Source organism: Curcuma longa, unplaced genomic scaffold (assembly GCF_044706935.1).
Source record: "Curcuma longa cultivar G26 ecotype Majalengka, Jawa Barat unplaced genomic scaffold, ITB_CL_G26_1.1 contig_17127, whole genome shotgun sequence".
NCBI classification, from domain to species: domain Eukaryota; kingdom Viridiplantae; phylum Streptophyta; class Magnoliopsida; order Zingiberales; family Zingiberaceae; genus Curcuma; species Curcuma longa.
This window is the reverse complement of record NW_027430524.1, coordinates 661-22,675: the sequence shown is the minus strand read 5'-3', so window position 1 is coordinate 22,675 and position 22,015 is coordinate 661. Positions and strand designations below refer to the sequence as shown.

The 22,015-nt window shown below is 38.0% G+C and overlaps 2 protein-coding genes, 1 long non-coding RNA gene and 1 pseudogene across 4 annotated transcripts; 1 reads left to right on the top strand and 3 right to left on the bottom strand.

Moving 5' to 3' along the window:
* Positions 1 to 739: 739 nt before the first annotated feature.
* Positions 740 to 5,339, bottom strand: LOC141816528 (uncharacterized). Its single transcript, XR_012600705.1, has 3 exons — positions 5,226 to 5,339; positions 2,689 to 2,783; positions 740 to 856 (listed from the first exon to the last, which is right to left on the bottom strand). It is a non-coding gene; the product is annotated as an uncharacterized LOC141816528 (long non-coding RNA).
* A 1,465-nt stretch (positions 5,340 to 6,804) lies between these two features.
* Positions 6,805 to 13,301, top strand: LOC141816532 (guanosine deaminase-like). 2 transcript variants are annotated; one of them, XM_074704294.1, is made up of 5 exons: positions 6,805 to 6,969; positions 7,851 to 7,910; positions 10,583 to 10,773; positions 12,810 to 12,914; positions 13,000 to 13,301. In XM_074704294.1, exons 1-5 carry the CDS (start codon positions 6,954 to 6,956, stop codon positions 13,186 to 13,188), a joined length of 561 nt encoding a protein of 186 aa, XP_074560395.1. In that variant the 5' UTR covers positions 6,805 to 6,953; the 3' UTR covers positions 13,189 to 13,301. The 2 variants fall into 2 exon arrangements, with proteins under 2 accessions (XP_074560395.1, XP_074560394.1); XM_074704293.1 differs by lacking the exon at positions 6,805 to 6,969 and having other exon boundaries at positions 7,826 to 7,910.
* A 115-nt stretch (positions 13,302 to 13,416) lies between these two features.
* Positions 13,417 to 16,597, bottom strand: LOC141816530 (putative polygalacturonase). The gene is made up of 6 exons (XM_074704292.1): positions 16,143 to 16,597; positions 15,181 to 15,498; positions 14,919 to 15,039; positions 14,563 to 14,737; positions 14,397 to 14,467; positions 13,417 to 14,292 (listed from the first exon to the last, which is right to left on the bottom strand). Exons 1-6 carry the CDS (start codon positions 16,155 to 16,157, stop codon positions 13,622 to 13,624), a joined length of 1,371 nt encoding a protein of 456 aa, XP_074560393.1. The 5' UTR covers positions 16,158 to 16,597; the 3' UTR covers positions 13,417 to 13,621.
* A 2,974-nt stretch (positions 16,598 to 19,571) lies between these two features.
* On the bottom strand, positions 19,572 to 21,787 carry LOC141816529 (INCREASED PETAL GROWTH ANISOTROPY 1-like protein 2; annotated as a pseudogene).
* Positions 21,788 to 22,015: the final 228 nt, after the last annotated feature.

Genomic DNA, 22,015 nt, shown 5'->3' with positions numbered 1-22,015 from the left:
TTATCAATAGTATACACTGTAGTGAAACTATATATTACTTGTTTTTAAAATGCAATTTCAAAAATATTATTTAATATATAAAATTTCAGTTATAGGTTTCAAAAATGTATATTATCTATATTATAAAACATAAACCTACGCATAAGGTGTTTAATCTTTTTGCTTCAACGCTGACGCTAACTCTTTGTTCTGAAACTTTTGAAAACAACCCTACAGTTTGGAGCGTCCTTTTGCCTTGATGTTCTAATGCCTCTTCTGCAAACAGTTAAATAAGAACAGACAAAGCTGGATATCTAATGCCAATTGAAAAAAACTGAACAAGACTATACATGCCTTTACGATCAACAGTTCAACAAGTTGCCTGTTTCTGGGATCTCATGAAGAGAATTTTTATTAGCAACACTGCGAATGTTACAATGGCACAGACAGTAGTAGTCTACTAACTACTTACAAGCTGCATCACACAACCGAATTTTACTGCTGGGGCTGCAAAAATTTCCCACTTGTTCTGCTTCCAAATCAGCGGCTGCTGCTATGTTCGCCGGAGTTGGACTTGTCGAGGATCGACCACATCACCTTCACGTCATGGTAGGAGCAGGCCATCACCTCGCCATGCAGAGTCATTCTGTACCTCTCGTGCGCCGCTTCAGCTACAGTATGTGTTCCTCTATCACTACTCAATAAGAAAACAGAAGAGCAAATTAACAAGTACTGTGAACTGATTAAAACCTGGCTGAGGTTTCTTCTGATCTCTGGGTGGATTGATGGTAGTGCATGTGCAAGCCTTCCTGAAGGGGGTGGTGATAGTGCGCACCCATGAACCCATTACTGAGCTCATGGAGCTACTCTACAGTCCCTGCTTGTGCAACTGCAGAATGATGAGATATATATATATACATCTATAGAGGTAAGAGTAGATTCGAGGATGAAGAGACCACATAGATCATTTAATTATGTGATAGCTAGTCAGAAGCCTATTATTCTTTTTTAAATGATTCATAGAATCAGATATGCAGAAAAAGGGGTTTGGGGACTTGCAATTGGCATTTAACAGGCATGGTTTGAGGCATTGAATAAATTCTAAGATCCTTTTTCTTTTATTCTTTAAGTATTTAAATTAGTTTTATCCTCGAGAGAGCACGTTGCCTCCATGTGAGTAGCCACCATCCCCAGCCTGTGGAAGAGCAGAAAGAAGTAGACATTCTACATTTTTTATGTATACATATCAAGATGGATGATATAGATGTTGCGGAATAAATACAGAAAGCAGAAGATATTCTAGTTTTTTATGTACATCAAGATGGATAAAATAAATGTGAAAAAAAATTAATGGAAAAGGACACTTCTGCCTTGTTTAGAGGTACCCTACAGGGGAGGGCATGGCATAGTGGTTTACAAGTCTTCATCCACTCAAAAGGTTTGGCATGATTGAGGACAGTAATACTTTCTATGCAGCAGACTGTTAAAGGAGAATGTAGAAGGATGGTTCAAAGTACATTCATAGCTGAGGGAAAAAACCACTGAAACAATGGTTTGAAGGACCACGGTATTTGACCTGAGTGGTTTGGGTATGACTTCATATAGCCATGAACAATATTTTAAAAACAATTAAAAAATCCAAAATGGCACGTGTAACCTCCTTAATCACACTAGCGACTGAATCTCACAGAAACCTATTCAATCAATGAAAACGTGGGAAGTTACCCTTGTTCTTCTGACCCACTTTTAGTCTTTTACTGTTTTCTATAAGTAAAACTTCAGAAAAAGAATAAATCCAACATGCAAATAAAAGTAGCATGAAACTCCACTTCTGGCTGTTAGAAGGGCTGATCGAACGCAATCGACAACTTCTACACAAGTAACGACATGGATCGAGCTATGTAGTTAGGCTGCAGTGTCCTGGTCAGCTGAAGAGCACTGTTGGGTTGCAATTTCATGTGCTCATAGGATTTCATTCATACTTTCCTTCACCTATATGACCTATTTAGAATTATCAAGGTGTCTTTTTTCCCCTAAAATTTCAAGAACATTTTGATGGACCACGCCGAGTCAAAGATGGAGGATAAAATTATCGTACAATTTTTTTATATATTTCATTCATGTCCTTGTCCTTACCTAGTTACCCGCACTGACCTGGGCTACCTTGGACCAAAAAGATATTTTTAGAAAATTACTTTGGTGTTATGTAAGTTAAATTGAAAACGTAAGACCTCTGTACTATCCTACATGCTTCTATGATTCCATTTGTGTCCTCACCAAACTGTTCTCCACTTCACTTTTCTTGGGCCATCAAAATATTTTTTTAAAAACATCTTGATATATTCAGATAGGTCAAACTACTCCATCATAGTCGCCCACATGCTCTGAAGATTTCATGCATTTGACATGTCTATGGCTATCAAGTGACTTTTGTCCAAGTAAAAACATCTTGATGGCTCTAGATATGTCAAACTAGGAGATTAGAACAACCATATTACCTCATTAGACACTTCATCTAACCTGTCTATGCCATCAAGGTGTTTTTATAAAAACTGGTTTTAGATAGGTCAAACTGAAAAAATAGGATACCAAAATACACATACATGCTTTTAGAACACCCATGAAGAAAAGAAGTAGAGTAATCGTAGTGATCATCCTGCAGTTAGTAAAGAAAAAAAAAAGCTAAATGAGTAGAGTGAACTTATGCACCTGATATTGTGGAAAGCAAGCAAGATCGTAGCGTATTTAGGAGGCTTTAGTCCTTTGATAAACTTGGGCAAGATGTTGGAAAGTCTGGTGGCAACCTGAGCAAGTGAACGAAAACCAAGTGTGAAATCAATATTTGGTGAAAGGTGATGATGTGCGACGTAGATAAAATAAAATAGGTGTGTGATTTGGGAATAATTGAAACCTGTGGGCCCAATGCGAAATTTGCCAAAGTAGTTCAAATTACGTTCATAGCTAGGGGGAAAACACTGGTGACTTAGACACTGTAGCCATACAATGCTTTAGGAAAATAAGGGCAACACACAATCTATACATAAATATGTAGTTGTCATAGCCTCTATCATTAAGAACCTAATAAGAAGAGTAAAATTGTTTTAGTCAAATATCAATAGACCCTTCTCCGGAATCCCGCATTGGTAAGAACTTCTTGCACTGGACTGCCTTTTCCTTTTTATCAATTTTGTTCTTTGAATTATTGCAAAAGGTTAGCCACCAGACAGTTATCTCAACCTGACCAGGAGCAACATAATTTGGAGTGCCACAAATAGTATGAAACAAGTCATCATCTTGGAATAAACACCAGTGAGATTCAAAGCTTCTATAAAAGTTAGATGAAGATAAGGAAACAAGTTACAAGGTACTAATTGAAATTATCAACTAATCAATGTGAAGTTACCCTTACTTGTGATAATGCACTTAATCGGAAGTCTGAAGCTTTCAGGTTACTGTTGGCATCTAGCAGTAAGTTTTTCGATTGCAGAAATGCATTTAACACGATCAACATTGTTCAAGGACTTGAACCATTCATCATCACAAGTATGTATGTGGTTTGTTTACTTTCAGATTGTGATGGTAAACTCCCCTGCTATTTCAGTAATCAACCACATTGATAAGCTGATGGAAATATCTTCAAGCTTTGTCATCCCTCATCCGGCCATGGTTTTCGTACATGACATTATTTTAGAGCACATTAGTGTAAATGATGAAAACCACAACAAACTAGGGTGAGAAATATAGTGGTAATAGTTTGATGGTTCACATTATAAGAATATATGTAGATTGGTTGGTTTCTTTTCTAAGAACTCATACTTTTGGGATAAGTTGTCAGCTAATAAGATTTAATATGATCTCAAAGAAAGATTCTATGTTTGAATTCCTTAGTTATGGTAATATATACTCTATCAATGTCTGTTGGGCTTGGATTTCTTGGATCATAAAAATCTTTCCACCTAAGACATGAAAAGAGTGTTAAGAATAAAAAATTATAGATTAGTCTCTTTTCTGATATCTTTTTTTTCAAAATTTGTCAATACGCTCTCCTCCTATAGCAAATTCAAGTACAATGAAAATCTTTGATTTTCTTCCCACCACTTGAAATAGGTAAAACACTCATAATTAGCTATCTTAATACACACTCTCTTGAACAGGGAATTGAAAGAGACTTCTTATTCCCACATCCATGTGTGTTTATTGCCTAGTCGTCGACTTAGATGGAAAGGTCCAAGAACCAACTTTGGATGCATGGAAGCAACGATAAAATCTTAGATTGATGGTAAAAATTTGAAATTATAATGACAACACCAAAGTGTCATACTTAGTTTTGTGGCACAATTTAATCTTTTGAACATCATAAACAAATAAATTTCAATTAAGTAAGGTAGAATGCGTAGACCACAAGACTCTAATTGATAATTACTTATCAAATTACAGTGACATGCCACCAGATGATAATTAAGACGCCTCATGACATAGATGGCATGAGGGGCAAGCAAAGTGAAACTGTGCCACTTTCTCAATTAGGATAATATTTCTAAAACTATCAAATAGTGAAATTAGGAATAAGGTCTACCTATTAACACATTACCACAAAAGTGTAAGGATCAAAGGTAAATTAGATGTCATGGAAAAGGCTTCTAAAAGCTACCTCATAGATGCTGACAAAGAATTTACAGTTAGTGAACTTGAAATATGCCAGAAACAATCGAGGAAGACTTAATAAAGTTACTTCTCGGTGACACTAAACAGAAAAAAAAATTACATCTTAAGTTTTCAACTGCCTAAAATTAGCACAAAGGCTCCAAAAAAAAAGTTATGCAGATGTTAAAAAAAGAAACTTAACACATAAGCAAGTATAATTTCTTTTGAAAACTGTAGTCACTTGTTCAACTAATTTGTGTTTGAGAACTTTCTCCTTTTCAAGAATCTTGATAAGAACAGGTCCTCCACTTACAATATTCCTTCCAAAGTTAACCTTGGCAAATGCACCTTCCCTGATCGTGCGCCCCAACTCATATTTACCAACTCACCGCTCAATCTTGGTTATTCATGCCTTATCTCTTGCGGAGTGTTCCTTTAATAACTATAAGAATATCTGCTTTTTTTTTCTAGTGTATGTCAATGCCTGATCTCAATTGAAATCAAGATTAAAGAGATGAGCTAGTTAATCGACGACTCCGCCAACTAAAACATGCTGCAAAAGTCCTAATCAAGTGACAATCAACTTCAAATTACTTACTTACGGTTCAATTATCCATGCTTGTGCTCTCTAATTCTCGAAAGCACACAACGATCTCTAGCTGCTGAAGCGATTTCACGAAGTGAAGTGCGCAGAAGCCATTGCCGGCCCTCCCGTCCCGCCGCGACATTGACGGCGACGAGTTCCCGATCACTAGGTATCGCCTCGCCCGTGCAAAAGGCCAACCCAAGCCCATTAATAACGGGCCGACAAAGCACGGAGGCCCAATCAAAGTTGTAATAAACGGAATAAAGAAATCGATTTTCAATTTTCAGAATATTCTATTAAAATTTAAATTCTGATTGTATTCTCTTAAATATTTTACCACCGTAGAGAGAAAGATAATATTTTCGAATTAAAAAAATAATTATTGTAAAAAGTCCAAAACGTGGATTATAAAAAAGTAATTATTAAAAAAAGACTGAGCATTATGAGTAGATTAATCATATATGTGAAAAATTAATGGCTCATGCGAATCAAATTATTATATACTACTTTAATTAATCAATTGCCACGTGGATCTCATTCATATATAATAATACATGTTCCATGCATCAATGAATCACTATCTTAACCACTAAATAATTAACCATTAATTAATAATTAATTAATGGCTACGCTGTCTGGAAATGGTTGGTCATGTCCGTCTCCGTTTTCGAAACGCTGAGAAACATTTTCATCAGTGGAAACTTATAAGAAACGGCTGGTCCATGTCCGGCCTGTTCTTCTTCGCCGACTCATCCTCGTCCGTCTCCTCGTACTCATCGATGTCCTCCTCTCCCCATGCCTCATATATGGCCCCTCCATCGGCACCACCAAGGAAAGCTTCCTCCTTTACGACCATCCCTTGCCGCCACCGACGCTGCCGCTGCCAACGAAGAAGGCCCAGGTCGTCGGAGACTCCCTTCCGTCTTGGCACCGGCGGCCAACCCTCGCGTGCGACGTGGAGAAGAAGAACAGGGATGAGGCGGACGACGCGATCAAGAGATGGAGAAAATGAGAATCGCGATTTGGGAAATGCCTTAATGGGTTTGATAGCTTCTTAACGGATCAAATGGTTAAGATCCAATAACATTATCCAATAAGCTATAAATCCAATACCCTTTAACCATTAATCCTTAAGTAATTTGGGCGACTTCTTGGGCTCAATTTAATTGGTCTTTAATTAGGCTTTGACGTTTCCAAAATCTAGAAACTTTAACTATTACCCTTTTCCATTTTCATTTTCGAGTTTTCTGTTTTTCGTCTCTAAATTTTCAAACAGCATAAATTAATGGTCGAATAGAATAAGTGATGCCTCATATTTTAAAAATTAAATTAAACATTTAATTTGCATCTAAAAATTATTGTACGATAGGTCAACGAGTTGACCCGAGGCCTAATTCAACGTAGCTCCATAACGCCTCTAATATTGCGTGGTTTCTATCTCTTAGCCGATCCATTTCCATTTCTATCCAAAAAAATATAAATAATAATAAATAAATAAATAAATACAAGATGGCACATGGCTCTCCCTTGCACACTTCTTCCTCCGAACGCCCTCTTTCTTCTTGCCTTTTCTGCCTTCCTGTCCCTTGCCTACGTTCAGCCGGGCGATCCCTCCCCCATTGCCTTTTCTGCTTTCCGATCCCTTGCCAACCTGTTCCTCTATATATACTGCCACAGCGCATTCGCTATTAGCCCAACTTGGTTTAAGGATTTGAAGAAGAGGTCGTTTGCCTACTCTGATTTCATGGAAGAAGCGCAAGGTGCGGCTGAATCATGTTGCCTTTATTCGGGCTGCCTTAGCCCTGTGTTCGCATGTTGGGTTTTTTGAGATTTCAATTTTTTATCTTGGTTCGCTTTTCACGATCGGTTACAAATCGTAAGTGGCCTCATTGGAGATCCCGCTGCGGGATCTTCCTGGAAAGTCGCCGCCTTTACGCGGAAAGGATCGATCTTTACGTCTCGTTATTGTTTGCTTTCATCGTCTGTCAAAGCTATCGGTTTATGCTGAATTTTGTTGACAGTTCTGATTCTGATCGAAATTCTTCCCATCTTACCGCTCCTAGAAATTGGTCTTAGAATTCATCCTCATTTACGAAGAAATTTTCCCCTCCGGTTTCGTGTTCTCCTTCTTGAAAATCAGCCGGGTAAATGAGATATCTGTTTTTTTTTAATTTTTGTTTCTGGCACCTGTTAAAAATTTCGGCCCCTTTTTTTGGTAATTGGTAGGTTCTATTTCAGGATTTTTTTTTATACTTCAATTTCCGCTGATATTCAAATCCGGTTCTTATTCTAATTTTCGTTCTGAGATTTTAGCTTTTAGCCCGACGGTGTGTTTAGGTCACCAAGATTTCAACTTCTCTGGTTTTCATGCCCATTATAATCTAAAATATAGTGGTTTTCAATCACCAAGTTTTATTTCGTTTACCATATGTTGGTTTTTTGATTTTGTATACACTTAGGCATGACTTAATTCATTAGGGGTGAAATTGATTTTTTTTTTCTTTCTGTGGTGTATGGTGGGACTGCATCTTTTTCACTGTCTACCACTTCCACCCTAGATCTTTGTATAATTAGTTAAGTACTTATCATACTGGCACGAGTTGTTTGTTGTTTACTATGCTCATTTGCGTTGTGGTTTCAGTGGTGGAGTCCAAGGATGGGACCATCTCTGTGGCTTCTGCATTTTCAGGTCATCATGAAGGTAATTGATTAACAGCATCTTTCTATAGTACAATGGAGGACTATGGGTGCTCTCCTTTTTTTGTTTGTTGTTTTTCTTTTGAAATAAAATACATTGTATAATTTTGACTGACAAAGAGGAATTATGGAGAAATTGAAGAGATGCATTTAGATTGGATTATAAGAGGAATTATGGAGAGTTTTGATAGGAAAGAAATAATAGAAATTGAGGGAGAATTGATCTCTACCGTTGTGTTTACTCTCATGAAATTGAGTGGAAAAAAAAGGAACCTAATTCCTCTTCTTTCTTCTCTGTTTAAGAAGATACTATAAGCGAGGGAATGCAATTTGTTTTGCTTTCTTTTCCACAACATACTAGAGGAGACTTTAATGTTAATTAATGAAAGGATAGCAGGTTAAATGGAAATGAAATTAGATGATAAAATAGTTGACGGGAGAATTTAGGATTAAATATATTAAATTTTACTTAGTTTCCCCCTTTTTTTTGACAAAATGCAAAGAGGAATTATCGAGAAACTGATGAGATGCATTTAATTGGATTAAAAGAGAAATAATGGTGGAGTATGATAAGGAAGAATTAATGAGTGTTGTGAGAGGATTGAGAGGAGAATGTGATGTTAGTCAATGAAATAAGGTGGATGGATGGATAGCATGGTAATTGGAAATAAACCTAGAGGATAAAATAAGTAAGTGAATTGCGGAGGGTGCACACAACAGTGTGAGCATGGTAAAGGTGGTGTGATGAGAGGAGGCAGAGCAGGGAGGAGATGTTGTAGAGGAGGGCCTAGAGGCCCATGAGTGTGGGGCAAGAGAAGATGCAAGTGTTCACATTCACAGGCATTGAGATCAGGGCCATTCGACCATTACTACCATATGATGAGGAAGAAGAAGATATGACAAGGGGAGGTGAAGGTGGGAGGATGAGGATCATTGCAGCAGAGGGCTTTGAGATCCATGAAGGTGGGATAAGAGAAGATGTCAATGTTGGCATGAGATTGAGGGGTATTCAACCACTGCCACTCTGTGACAAGAAAGAAGTATCACATTTGATCCGTTGTTTAAAGCTTGTTATTTATGTGGTCAAAAGTATTTTCTACTTTTAATGGCCAAATTAAAAATATTTAATGCTTTTTTCTTACATTGTTTTTAAAGGAGGTTTATTAAAGCTCGAACATTGGATTGTTTTTTTTAAACATCTCAGATTAAAAAATGCTTTATTCAGCACAAAAAAAAAGAAGATAAAAATGGAGGTCATTGTGACAATAAAGAGATGGGAACACAAGAGTTTGTAGAAAAGGAGAATGGAAGAAGGATAAAAGTGTCTCCTGTTAGTACCCAGTGGAGGTTTGATATGTGGTCAAATAAGTCTGAAATTAAGTCTGTATTATGTTTGATGTGTCTGTCTAAGTGTATAGGGACTTAAGATAACACACGTATTCCAGATGATGAACCTTGGCAGAAGATGCAAGTGAGCAAAAATGATGACACGGGAAAGGAGTCGACGGGCTCCATGTGAGGAGCTGCGGAAGAGTACTTTGACGGAACTAGAAGGGCGCATGAGAATGAGCTGGAAGGGTTCGACGCATCCGAGGGACGAGAAGTCAAAAGGAAGACTGTGCAAGGCGGCCACAACAGAACGGAGGAGAAAAATGATCAATCCAAGGTTGTCCATTCCAAGCACTCATAGCTAATCCAGACGCTTAGAATCTAGGAACCTGGAACAACTCCAGGCGCTCGAATGCCCATTCCAGGTCAGCGCGAATTGTTGCCGAACGGATCAGGGTGATATCCACACCGGCAGGTTCTAGGCGCTTAGATCCCTTCCAGGCGCTCGGAAGGTCTAGAGTCGTTAAATGGACCGTTTCCAAGTGGATGATGTTTCGACGAGTCCAGACGCCCGAAAGTGCAATGTCAGCACAACAGTTTGATCGCGATGAAGACTATAAATAGACTGAAGCTTGAAGAAGAAAAGATACACACATTCGAATTCACTTCATTTCAGTCTTTTTAGTTCTTATACTCAATTACTATAAGAGGCTTCTCCGCCTTTGGATCGTTTTCAACGAGGAGATTATAGTGGAGCTTTCATAGTTCTTGGACTAACAACCCGAGGGTTGTAACCAAGTAAATTCGTGCATCATATTTTTCATATTATATTTGTGTATTTAATTAGTGTGTGTCTTGTTAAAACATTAGCAAGAGAAATTGAGATTTTGATTTGCAGATTGCTATTCACCCCTCTCCTCTAGCGATCCGAACCATTTCCGCTGCACCAACATCTCCTAGTTAAAAAGTTTGTATTTATATTTGTGTAAATGGTCATAGTTGAAAAACAGTGATTGTTTTTATCAAACTTGCTCATAAATGATCATATGGAAGGATTTACAATGATCATAAAAATATCTAGATAAATTCGTATGTTATTTTTAAATATTATTAGATTTTGATTTAACATTTTCAATATTTTATATTAGTTTAGATTTTATAATTTACTGCACATCACACATGTTTATATTATTTTGTATTTCTTCTTTTGGTCGTATGATACATAATATACAAGGAAAGATCTTAGTCAGCAGCATGTTATTTTTCACTTTCTTTCCATTGCCTTTTTTATGAATATTTTCTTCTCACCCCATTATTTTTTGTGTATTATGGTGTTGTTTCAAGCAGTTGTCCAAGATAGAGATCATAAGTTTTTATCGAAAGCTGTTGAAGAGGCATATCATGGAGTTGAATGTGGTGATGGAGGCCCTTTTGGTGCAGTTGTTGTTTGTAATGATGAGGTAGTGGTAGGTTGTCATAACATGGTTCTGAAGCACACAGATCCTACCGCTCACGCTGAGGTCACTGCAATAAGAGAGGTAAGAAGATTAGATGGTTTTAAACTGTTTACTAATTCTTCAAACTAGTTTTGCATCCTTGGCAAATCTGAGTCGCATATTCAGGTCTATGCTATCCAATTCTTTGCTTATATTTCGTATGAGAAGCTAATAGCTCACTAGGATATCTAAATAGTACAACAAAAGTGTCAACATTATCAAACATCCACAAATAATGAGCAATTCCTAGTATTTTGATATTATTCAATTTGGTTATGTTGACATGCTACTATGTATGATTCTCTTAGCTGTTAAGTTAGACTTTGAATTGTTATGTTGGCATATATTACTCACTGCGTTTTAAATGATATGCAATCTACATGTTTCTAGTGACGAAAAACAGTAGGTCTTTCTTAGGCTAATACAAATAGATTAAAACTTGGTTTTTCATTGAGGGCTAATGGACCTTGCTAGATTTGATTGAGTTTTTGGAAGTTATTGATAGTCAGCAGATCAACCTTTTTCCTTGAATGACATCTTTTAGCAAAAGAAATACATAGCTAATTATGTAAGGCATACTTAAATGATTTTCTTCCATCTCACATTGAGGCAGATTACAGCTTATCAACTTTTGGCAGTCTTATTTAGTTCCTTTGAGATAGTAAGCGTTGGAGTATCTCAAATGGACACAAATTGGAGAAACAAAATAAAACACCAATTTAATTTCTTTATTTTAATTTGAAGTAACCTCCTTATAGTATTATTTTTATATCATCATTTATTCATTTTCATTGCATTCTATTTTGTCGGATTAGCAGATGCTCTTTATCTAAACATATGACCTTGCAAAAATAGCCATAAGCATGATACCTATATAGTTTCTTAATTTTCACTATAACTAATTTTCTTGAACAAATCCAACTACTACTGTTGTTGTTGCAACTCAACCTGAGGAGGGTGGGGAGTCAATTGCCAAGGCAACAAGCTCAGATGAGGTATGCTCCTGACAAGCTTATAGGATACTAGGTGCAGGAATGAACCGAAACACATACTTAATAGAAAATGCATAACTGGAGTAAAATGCCTTGCATAGTTTATGTGCATACTCTTAACAACAAGGTGCCTTTTGGTGGAATTAGTTGAGTTTCATATAAGAACTCCATAATTGAGCATTCTCAGTGTGGAGCAATCCAAAATGAGTGGCCATTTGGGCTTATTGTCATCTTGTTCGAGGAGGGCAAAGAGTGATCGTCAAGGCAATGAGTTCAGACAAGGTGTGGTTCCTAGTTGTCTTCTAGGTTATTGGGACAAGAATGAACTGAAATACACAGTGAAGCTGAGAGAGTGTGATTGAGCCATGGGTGCAAAAATGCCTTGAATAACTTAAGTGTGTACTCTCAACAACAAGATGCCTTTTGGTTGAATTAGTTGAGTTATCCATAAAACTCCATAATTATACATGTTCAGTTTTCTGCTTACTGTTTTACAGCTTAAGCATTTATTGACATTTCTGATAATTGTGAGTCTTGTGACCCTAGTTACGCCACCCAAACCCACAATGTACAATGGCAAATCATTCTTTATGATTAAGTACAATTCTCTTGTTATGTAGAAAATCACAGAGGAATGTTCTCTTGTTGGCACGAAAGAATTACTGATTTAGGTTGTAGTCTCTTTGTATGATGGAAAGATATCATTTACACCTTTTAACTGTCAAATGGGTCATATCTCAGGCGGGTAAGATTATAAGATATTAGTTTAGTCCCATTTGAAGAATTTTAGACAAATAAGTAAGGCACATAGGCATAGATGAGCGAATTACTATGAACTCGGGCTTAAGCATTTTGTGTCAGTCTAGTTACTGGATATTTCTGTCATCTACCATATTCTTTCACTGCTGAATGGAATCTTCCTGCTGTGCTTGCTCACCCTTCACGTATAAATTAGATCTCAATTGCTAAGTAATTCGAAATAACCGAGTCCAGAAAACTTGGGTTGGGTATTGTTGGAAATAAGAACTCACCTGTTGATTTAATCAACAAGCACCAGTGAATTCACATGATCTGTTATTATTTCAGGCCTGCAAAAAGCTTGGGAAGATTGAACTTTCAGATTGTGAGATCTATGCTTCCTGTGAGCCTTGCCCGATGTGCTTTGGAGCAATTCACCTGTCGCGAATTAAGGTGGTCATTGGTCTTGTATTTTCTTTTGAACTTTCTAATCTTGTAAAGTTTTTTGCTCAGCTGGTTTTGCTTCAACTAAATGTAGAGGCTGGTCTATGGAGCAAAAGCAGAGGCTGCTATAGCTATAGGATTTGATGATTTCATTGCTGATGCTCTGAGAGGCACCGGATTCTACCAGAAAGCTCATCTGGAGATCAAGCAAGCCGATGGCAGTGGCGCCGTAATTGCTGAACAAGTATTCGAGAAGACCAAGGAAAAATTTCAGATGTATTAAACATTTCTGCTACATTGTTTTCTGAATGACCCTTCTGTATGCAAAATAATCAACAAACTTTGTGAATACTGATTGTCTTCTGTTCATCAATTGATATTTAAGTGGATGATGAACTTTCATTTATTTATTTAGTGTTTTGGTGATGTTGCTCTATTGTAAGCCTCTACAAAAATAATGTTGTTATTAGAAACATCAAACAAAACCAGCTATAATGAACATTTGAAGCCTCACCTTTCTTTCCAAATTTTAACCAAACAAAGAAACATGTGAAAAAATTGCCATTTTTTACATCACTCCTTCACTCGTATATGATCGTAAAATCGACACTCGGGCAAGAAGACCTCCCTGCACTTTCAACTTATTACGATCTGAAAGACATTACCAATCTCAGCTGAAGGCTAAACACAAATATGGTTTAGATTGTTTACTGAATTCAAAGAATTTGCACCAGATTGCAATGTTCTTCTAACTGGTCAGTTGTGTAACAAAGTGATGCTTGATAGGGATTTTTGAGTGCTTCGCATGATTCAGGAGAAACCGAGTTCGAAAAACCTTCAATGTAAGAACAGTTCCATGGAGATTTTGAGTTGACAAAGAGGTGCACATTCGATAAGCAAATGTTGCTAAAGTTAGCCCCTCGAATACCCTGCAAGAAGCCAGCAACATTAATATCTGTTCCTTCAATGTCTTCTATGGTGATCATGTCAATAGTTGGAAGAGTGTTTGGGTCATAATTGTCATCTGGGTGCTCTCCATATCGTCCCGTTATACCGATGGCCGTCTTAACGCTGCTCATGACGACGTTGGAGATGTGAATGTACTTGACATATCCTCCGCGCCCAGGGGATGTTTTTATTCTGATGCCATATAGGGAGTTGAAGAGAGAGATGTCATCTACCTGCACATTTGAAATGCCACCTGACATCTCACTGCCAATAGCAATGCCAGCACCAGAATGAGCTGCACCGACAATGTGTCGAATGCTGATGTTGGAACTTGGGCGAGCAAAGGCAATGCCATACTCATCCCATCCACTTTTGATGACGATGAGATCATCACCGGTGGTGATGTAACAGTCCTCAATGCAGACATTGTTAGATGAATCTGAATTATTAAATATAGTGAGTAGCCGAAAATGACTATCATCAGCATTATACTTCAAACTGATACTGAAAGCAAACTTTCAAGCCATAGGCTTTTCAGTTTACCTGGATCTATCCCATCAGTGTTCGGTGAATCTGATGGCGCGAGGATTGTGACATTCTGGATGAGAACTTGGCTGTTAAATCAGTAAAAATAGTCTCAAGTCTTCCATTCATGCATCGACTGAAAGAGCTAACAAGAGAAACAATTCAAATCACAGGAGAGACAAACCTGCAATACACAGGGTGGATGGCCCAAAATGGCGAATCAATGAAAGTAAGATTTGAGATGACCACTCCAGTTGAATACATCAGTTCTATCAGATGCGGTCGCGTGTAGTCGAGAGTGTTGTTCCTGAACCAGTCCCACCAAACACTGCCTTGGCCATTAACAGTCCCATTGCCACCTGCAGCAAGTTCATGCTTAAATCAGCTCAGTTTTTTTTTTTTTTGAACAATGGTGAAATTTCAGTAAACTATTCAATGTAATAGTGTAGTAAACAACAAGAATAAGATGGAAGCTCAGCTACATAAAACTCTCATTAATACTAAGTCGAGGGACAAACTTCATTCATAAAGTATGCTCACCTGTTATGATCACATCAGTCAAGTTAGATCCATGAATGAGGCTCTGATGCCTCGCACCTGGTAACTCCCTACCTCGGCCATACGATGGCAACGGATCAATGATCGGCCAATCAACAGGGTCCTGCTCAAAGGCAATTTGGGTTAATTAATTCCAAAACAGAATGCACAATGTTACACAAAGGCATAGACGACTTTGCATCAGAATTTGGCTGATTACACTACTGATTTCTGTAAACACATCTTTGCAGAAGGTTTAGCACACCTTGGACCCGATTATTACAGCATCCTTGTCCAGTGAGAGAGTCAGATGGCTGATGAGACTAAAACTCCCCGTCAGCCACTTCCCAGCAGGCACAAATAGTTGTGCCCCGCCCTTATCGGCAAATGAATGAAGGTAGAAGATAGCATTCTGAAATGCTTTGGTGTTTAGTGTGACACCATCGCCTACGGCACCAAATTCGGTCACGGTGACACTGTGAGGCCTATAAGTGCTCGATCCCATCTCCTTGCAGTATGAACTGGACATTGCAGTCCATGAGAACTGGCCAACAGTTGCAAGAACCAGAAGAATTCTTAATACCTGAATGAAAATTTCATAGGTCAATTGATGTCCAAATAAAAAAAAAATCTCAAAGTCGACTTGGATTCAATTAGTAATACAATAAGGCCTAGTGCATGCCATTTTTCTATGATACAATTAGCTACTAGGAGAATTCAAGAGCTGATTGGGCAAAATCAACTACACAAACCCTAGTCGTATTGCAATTCACAAATGTGCTATGGTGTGTTCTGAATGCTGTAATTCAACTTGGATTTTTTATCCTTGAGTTTCCAGAAACAAGAAAATAGATATAGTTTATGATAAAGAAGATAAGTTCCTATAAATCATACTGACGGACTGTTGGCATAGGTTTTGAGGAACTGAAACCACACACAAGGGCCACAAACATGTTGCACATCCACAAGGAACAGCAATGGGGATCGGACAATCCTAAAATAATAAAAAAAATTATCTGATAACTTGGATTTGCAATGTAAGGTTCAGTTAACATATTGTATCAATAAATCCAGATAAGGGATGGATCTGATCTCAGAAAAGAAGAATTATTCCTCGAGAAAAGAACATAATTAGTTTAAGGTAAGAAGGGGGAAAAATCTCATCTTTCAGAACGCAGATCAAGAAGACCTGGCTAAGATCAAAGCAAGGGCACGAGAAATACTCACAGCACTCGTCTTCATAAGGCCAAGCTCTGATCTCCACAAACACCACGAGGAAATTAAATAGAAGCACCTTCAACAACACTCTGTGCTTGATCTAAACAATGATCGGGAACACAAAGTCCTCCAAGAGAACCAGGCTTCAGTCCTTGTCTTCCACCTTTTGTCTTCCTCAGCTCTCTTTCCAGGCCTACGAGTCTCAAAACCGCTATGAATTGGCGCAGAGCAGGTTGGTAACAGAGTCACGGAGGGGCGGAAAGCACCTTGGAATCAACTCAAATCAATCAATCCACTGACTGCTCGGAGGCTGATTGGGCATTCTCCTACTGTTAGACACATGCAGCAACAGGAGGTGGTGGCGAGTGACTGGCGAGCCAGTGAGGCCCGTTGAGGCGTCCAGGTGGAACCGCAAAAACTGGGGGAGACGGAAGCGTGCAGGCAAACAGCGCAGAGGAAGGAGAGAGAGAAGCGAAGGGTCAGCAGTTGTACATGACTGGTCTTGCTTTGGCTCTTGGGATTCCATTTCCATGGCGGAATACCGAACACCCGTGAAGAACAGGGTGGAGGAGAAGACGTTGATGCCCATGTATCTGTCAATCCATCAATTCGTGGAAGGCTATCTTTTGTCATCTTGTCTAGAATCTAATAGATTAATTTTAAAAATAGATAACTTTTTTTAAAATTAATTAATTATTAAATTAAAATACAATTTATAAATAACTAAAATAATTACTAAAATAACTAAAATAATTACTTTAAAGAGCAATTGAAGTGTTAATAATTACTTTTAGATTAAAATAACTAAAATTATTTCTTGATAGAAATATTATGTACTAAAGGATATTAAATAAATTATTATCAAATTGTATGTCTCAAACATTATTATTCTTTATTATTTTAAGAATGATTTCCTCAACAAATGCAATGGAAGTGCAATGTGCAAATTTTACCAGAAATTTAGATTAAAAAAAGAGAATAAAGTAATTTTTTTATGTTTTGTATAATTGGTTTTAAAACGTAATTTTTTTTCTGTTTTAAAGAAGCAGAAATAAGAAGAATCTTTCTCCATTCATTATCATCAATTTTATTTTTTTATATTTTATAGATTTCTTTTTCAATTCTATTTTCATTCTAGTTAGTAAAATTACTATCGTATAATTTTATAATTAAGTTATACAAAATAAAACTGCGTACAATTAAGGATGAAAATCGGATTTAAATATCTTAAACCCGACCCAATAAGGTATTACCTGATCGAGTTAGATAATTATTTAAAAAAACGTGGATGATTTAAAAAGCATACATGTACGTACATATTTTTTTTAATACATATTCACACTTTTATTTATCTTATTATTATTATTACTATTTAATATTATCAACTTATAAATTAATATAAATTTCATAGGTTAAATTTCTAAGATAAATGAGTGAAAGTTTTGATAAAAATAATCAAATATAAATTTTATGATTTTCTCTTTTTTTACTTATTTTATCATCTAAAATTAAATTTTTTATTTAATTTTTGTTAGGGGTACAAAGTTTTCCTATCCGATATATTGAATACCCAATCATAACTATCCGAATTGGATAAAATCCGACTCACACCCATCCGTACTTATAATAGATCAAATGTGATTCGATCATTCTTTTGAGATCATGTATTAATAAAATTTTATGCACCGAACTATCTTTTACAGTGAAACACTAAACCTTTTAATTATTTTTGTGAGATTAAATTAGACCAGTTTATATCTAATTTTCTAGCAGCTTATAGGATAACAAAGAAGCAAAAAAAGAATTCAACTCTTTTCTTCAACAAAAGGTGAAATTCATCATCTCAGCGATTTCACACAGTCGGTCCCACGATCATATGTGAAGAGGTAAATTGATAAGTTGCAATTAATCACTATAAAGAGGGTATTATCTCAACTTCGTCAAAAAATTCAACTCCCAATTCCATTAATTAAATCCCATCCCCAGCATGAGCTTTATCTAATGAGGTCCCCGGGGCCATGGTGCCGTGGTAGGACATCTAGGTTGTCACTCAGGCACCCACGGTTCGATCCCCAACTACGACGTATTTACATGAATTTCCTTCCAAATGGGGATCGCAATCAAAGGATGCTTGGCATCTGGGTTGGCCGCTTGCGCTTCCTGATTTATCCTGGTGGTCGATGGAAAACTTTCGTGGGACTGGCCCAGTCACCCTATAAATTGAGTCAATGCGACTAACTAGAATTATCAATTTTTTTTTCATCTAACGAGGCTCTAAAGTTCAAAGAAAGCTTGGGTGTTGGAAACAGTGAACTATGAATGTGTTTAAAAAGAATGGAAGGTCAACAAAGAAGGGGACAGCTTCTCTGCTCTGTCGCAGCAAAGTCTCTCCAGCTTTGGGATCCAATGTCTCATTCTTATTCTCTGCAGTTTACCAGATCGAACCCACCCTTCTCTTCCTTCATCACACCAACTAGTGGATCAGCCAGTTCGATCGTGTCGAATCGATTTCAGCTCGAGGCACATTGGAAAGTAAAGCGAGCAGCGAGATCAATGATTTGGTTTCACTTTCATTGCGGGTATGAAAGCTCGAGCATGCTACCGCCAGACGATTCTGAGCTGTTTTGTGTGGCCTCATAAATGGCTGCCATGTGAAATAGGTGCCAATGTAAGGCAGAAAACAGAGAGCTTTAAATGAGGAGGACTGGGCCATGGCCGCTACCTGCCAAGGACCTCCATCTCCGGGATCATGCAGCAGACAGACAGGTACCAGTACCACCATTCCTGATGCATGCAAAAGAAAGAAACAAGATCTTGCAAAAGGACAATGGTAACCTGCAGATTCCATTAAGGATTCTTGGTCAATGTTCTTGTCGGCATTGATGGGTCATGAAGAGCATCATGATGGACCATCAGTTGATGCATTTGTTGGATAGTTTTTCACTTGTGCAGTCCTCGATGATATAAGATGTAAAAAACGGGGCTAATCCATGGAATCAAGTGGTGCCAACAAGCATGGAGAGTAGTTTTTCCTCTTTTAGCAAAGTTCAGTAAAAGCTTTGGAGTGGCTTCCACAAAGAGGGACAGGAGGAGTCATGAGCCTTCAACCTTCTCTCTGAGCAGTAGCATGCCATGCTAATGGAACATGGATATTTATTAATGATGAACGTTGGTGTGATCATCAAAGTTATATTGTGGCAAGAACACACATCAAGTAACTTCCTTTGGGTTTAGCCATTCCTTCTTGTGATTTCAGACATGAATGTGTGTTTTCAGGACAAACAATTAAGTGTTCATGCATAAGTTCACTTTGAGTCAGAAGAAAAATGGATTCATACATTCTGTAGTTATGAAAAGCTTCAGGAGATTCTGAAGTAATCTAACCAACAAAACTCCTTTAGGAATCTGATTAAATAAACCACATCAAACTGAAAAGTTTTAGCCTACTTCCAGTATTGCACCAGCTTTCCATTTGATCCTCTACTCTGTGATTCAACCTTTTTCTTCAACTCCTCAATGGTGATCATCAGCTCTGAGTCGAGCCCTCCGGCAAACTGCAATGAAATCGAGAACTATATTTGTAAGATTCGATGTCAGTTTGTCCATGATCATTAGGAATTTAGATGTATCTACTTGCCTGGTGAGCTCTGTAAGCAAATTTCACCCCCTGAAAGAGAAGTGCCTCTTGTGTTGATTGCCTTTCGGAGGGCTGAAACAGTTCGAGCTCCATGGACACTCTGCTCAAGTAGAGTCTTGCAAGCTTCACAGAGATTTGCTTCATCTGCAATTGTAAATGAATAATTTTTTAGGAAATTGATGATTGAAAGTGAAAAGGAAGAGAAAAGCTAACAAAATGACATATAAGACGTTGGGATTTCAATTTAATTATAATGGTAGATCAGGCCTGTACCTTGTTAACCATACCACAATCTAGCAACCAATCAGTAGGAATTTTGCACTCCATGTATAAGATCATATTTGCATTCCTCAACTTGAGCAATCTATCGACGCAGCGCTCCAACCTTGCATCATCATGGACAACAGCATGAGTAACAATTGTTAGAAAATAGAAAGAAATGTTGGAAATGAAAGCAGGATGTTGAAATTGATCATTAGTTACTGCTTACTTGTCTAGTAAGTTTGAAATCTTCTTTAGTGTTGCCTCACATGGTAAGGAGGAATCATCCTTCAAAGAACAGACTTGAGCTTCAAGTTGTTTTAGATCACGGAACTCAACGGCAGCTTCGCGCAATGCATCTGCTCTCTTCTCGGGCCAATCGAAATGCTTCAACACAGCTCTCTCATCAACCTGCTTGGTAGATCATAGAGAAATTTTATAGTTCAGGAACATTATCAAATATGGCTCCTGGAGGAAAGGATGATTCCAAAAAACATTTCTAGTTTAGAGAAATTAACTGAACACAGAATCTGACAAGGACTATATATCCATTACAAGCCTTACCAAGGTGGAGAGTTCTCCATCAAGCCAATCAACAAAGGTTAGGACATCTTCCATACTAGTGAAAGATGACAATTGCACCTTCTCTATGAGATGCTTGATGAGCTGCCCTTTTGTTTCCACGTCTTCTTTAATCTGCCCAAGAAGATCAACATTACATGGAGAATAAAACTTTGGTGATTTTAACTGAAGCAATAGGATCTACCGCTACTAGATGAGCTGATCGATGTTGAAGTTCTCCAACAATGCCACTATGAACGATACTAGAGTTAGAGTTGGGAGAACCCCCATTGCTTGTAGAACCTTGCTTTCCCTCTTGCTTTGTCAGTGAATGGTATAGTAGGACTAGAGCAGAAGCCTTGCTCACTGTTGCTCTTCCTGAAGCATTGTGAGGTGGAGGAGGAGGAGGAGGAGGTGGTGGTGGTGTTGGGCCATGGGAAGCACCTTTGGAAGGTGTCAAAGTTGGAACAGGCATCTTAATCATTGCATTTGGTCGAACTTCTACTGCTCGGGTGGCAGGTCCCATTGCCAAAGGCTGGTTCTTGCAGATACTATTTCCTTTAACCTCTGTTTCTGTAGGGTTATTCGACTTTTCCTGAACAAGTTCCAGCAAATCTCTAAACTTAGATTTGCCATCCAATCAAGTCATTTGGTTTAATCATTCCTTAAATCAAAAGATCATTCTTGTGTCATGACTTGACAAGCACAAGGAGTAGAGTTCCATACCTGATCAATCTTCTCCATCCTCTTGATCTTTGCTTCAGCTGCATCGAGATCTTGCTCCAGCTTCCTGTTCTGTGACTCCAACTCAACCTTCCTCACCTGCAACTTCTCTATCGCAGTCTTCAATACTGTCACTTCCTTCTGCAACTCCCTCACCAATCTCTCACTCTCACAAAGTCTGCTCTCCAATTCCTTTGTCTTGCCATCGACATCCTCCCTCCTTTTCAAGCGAGCACACTGCTCCACCACTTTTGGGGCACCCAAACCGTCAGTGTCCGGCCGGCCTGCGCTTGTTGAACTGAAGAGATCTCTCAGCCAATTTTGTGCTGCTTGCATCCTGAGAAGTAGATTTCGGTCTCACCTTCGATCCTATAGAGGCCCCATTAGCTGTACCTGTTCTCGGAGAGTCCTTCACTCTCGAGACTGCCCTGGTTCTTCTGGCTGCATGTGGAACTGCGAGCTCTTGCTTCATAGCTTTGCTTGGACAAAGCACTACTGCTGCCTCCAAACTGTAGCTGTGGAGTACATATTCGAGATTATTATATCTTTATCACCGTGCTACCTGAGGAAGGAGGAAGACGGTTTCAGGAGCAAACAAGGTAGTAGCTCAGCTCACCAGCTGACTAAATTATGAAGCTAGCCATAAATATTACTTATTCATGTCGGTAATTGTCTGTGTGGCTCCATGCTAATTGAGAAG

Bases quoted from the DNA above. Each gene is read 5' to 3' on its own strand.
- LOC141816530 (XM_074704292.1), bottom strand. The intron at 14,468-14,562 runs GTTTGTCTCTCC...CTGATTTAACAG, and splicing joins ATCCACCCTGTGTATTGCAG to CCAAGTTCTCATCCAGAATG. The intron at 14,293-14,396 runs GTAAACTGAAAA...TTAATAATTCAG, and splicing joins CACTGATGGGATAGATCCAG to ATTCATCTAACAATGTCTGC.
- LOC141816532 (XM_074704293.1), top strand. From the start codon at position 7,826: ATGCTCATTTGCGTTGTGGTTTCAGTGGTGGAGTCCAAGGATGGGACC. The intron at 7,911-10,582 runs GTAATTGATTAA...TGTTTCAAGCAG, and splicing joins ATTTTCAGGTCATCATGAAG to TTGTCCAAGATAGAGATCAT. The intron at 12,915-12,999 runs GTGGTCATTGGT...AACTAAATGTAG, and splicing joins TTCACCTGTCGCGAATTAAG to AGGCTGGTCTATGGAGCAAA.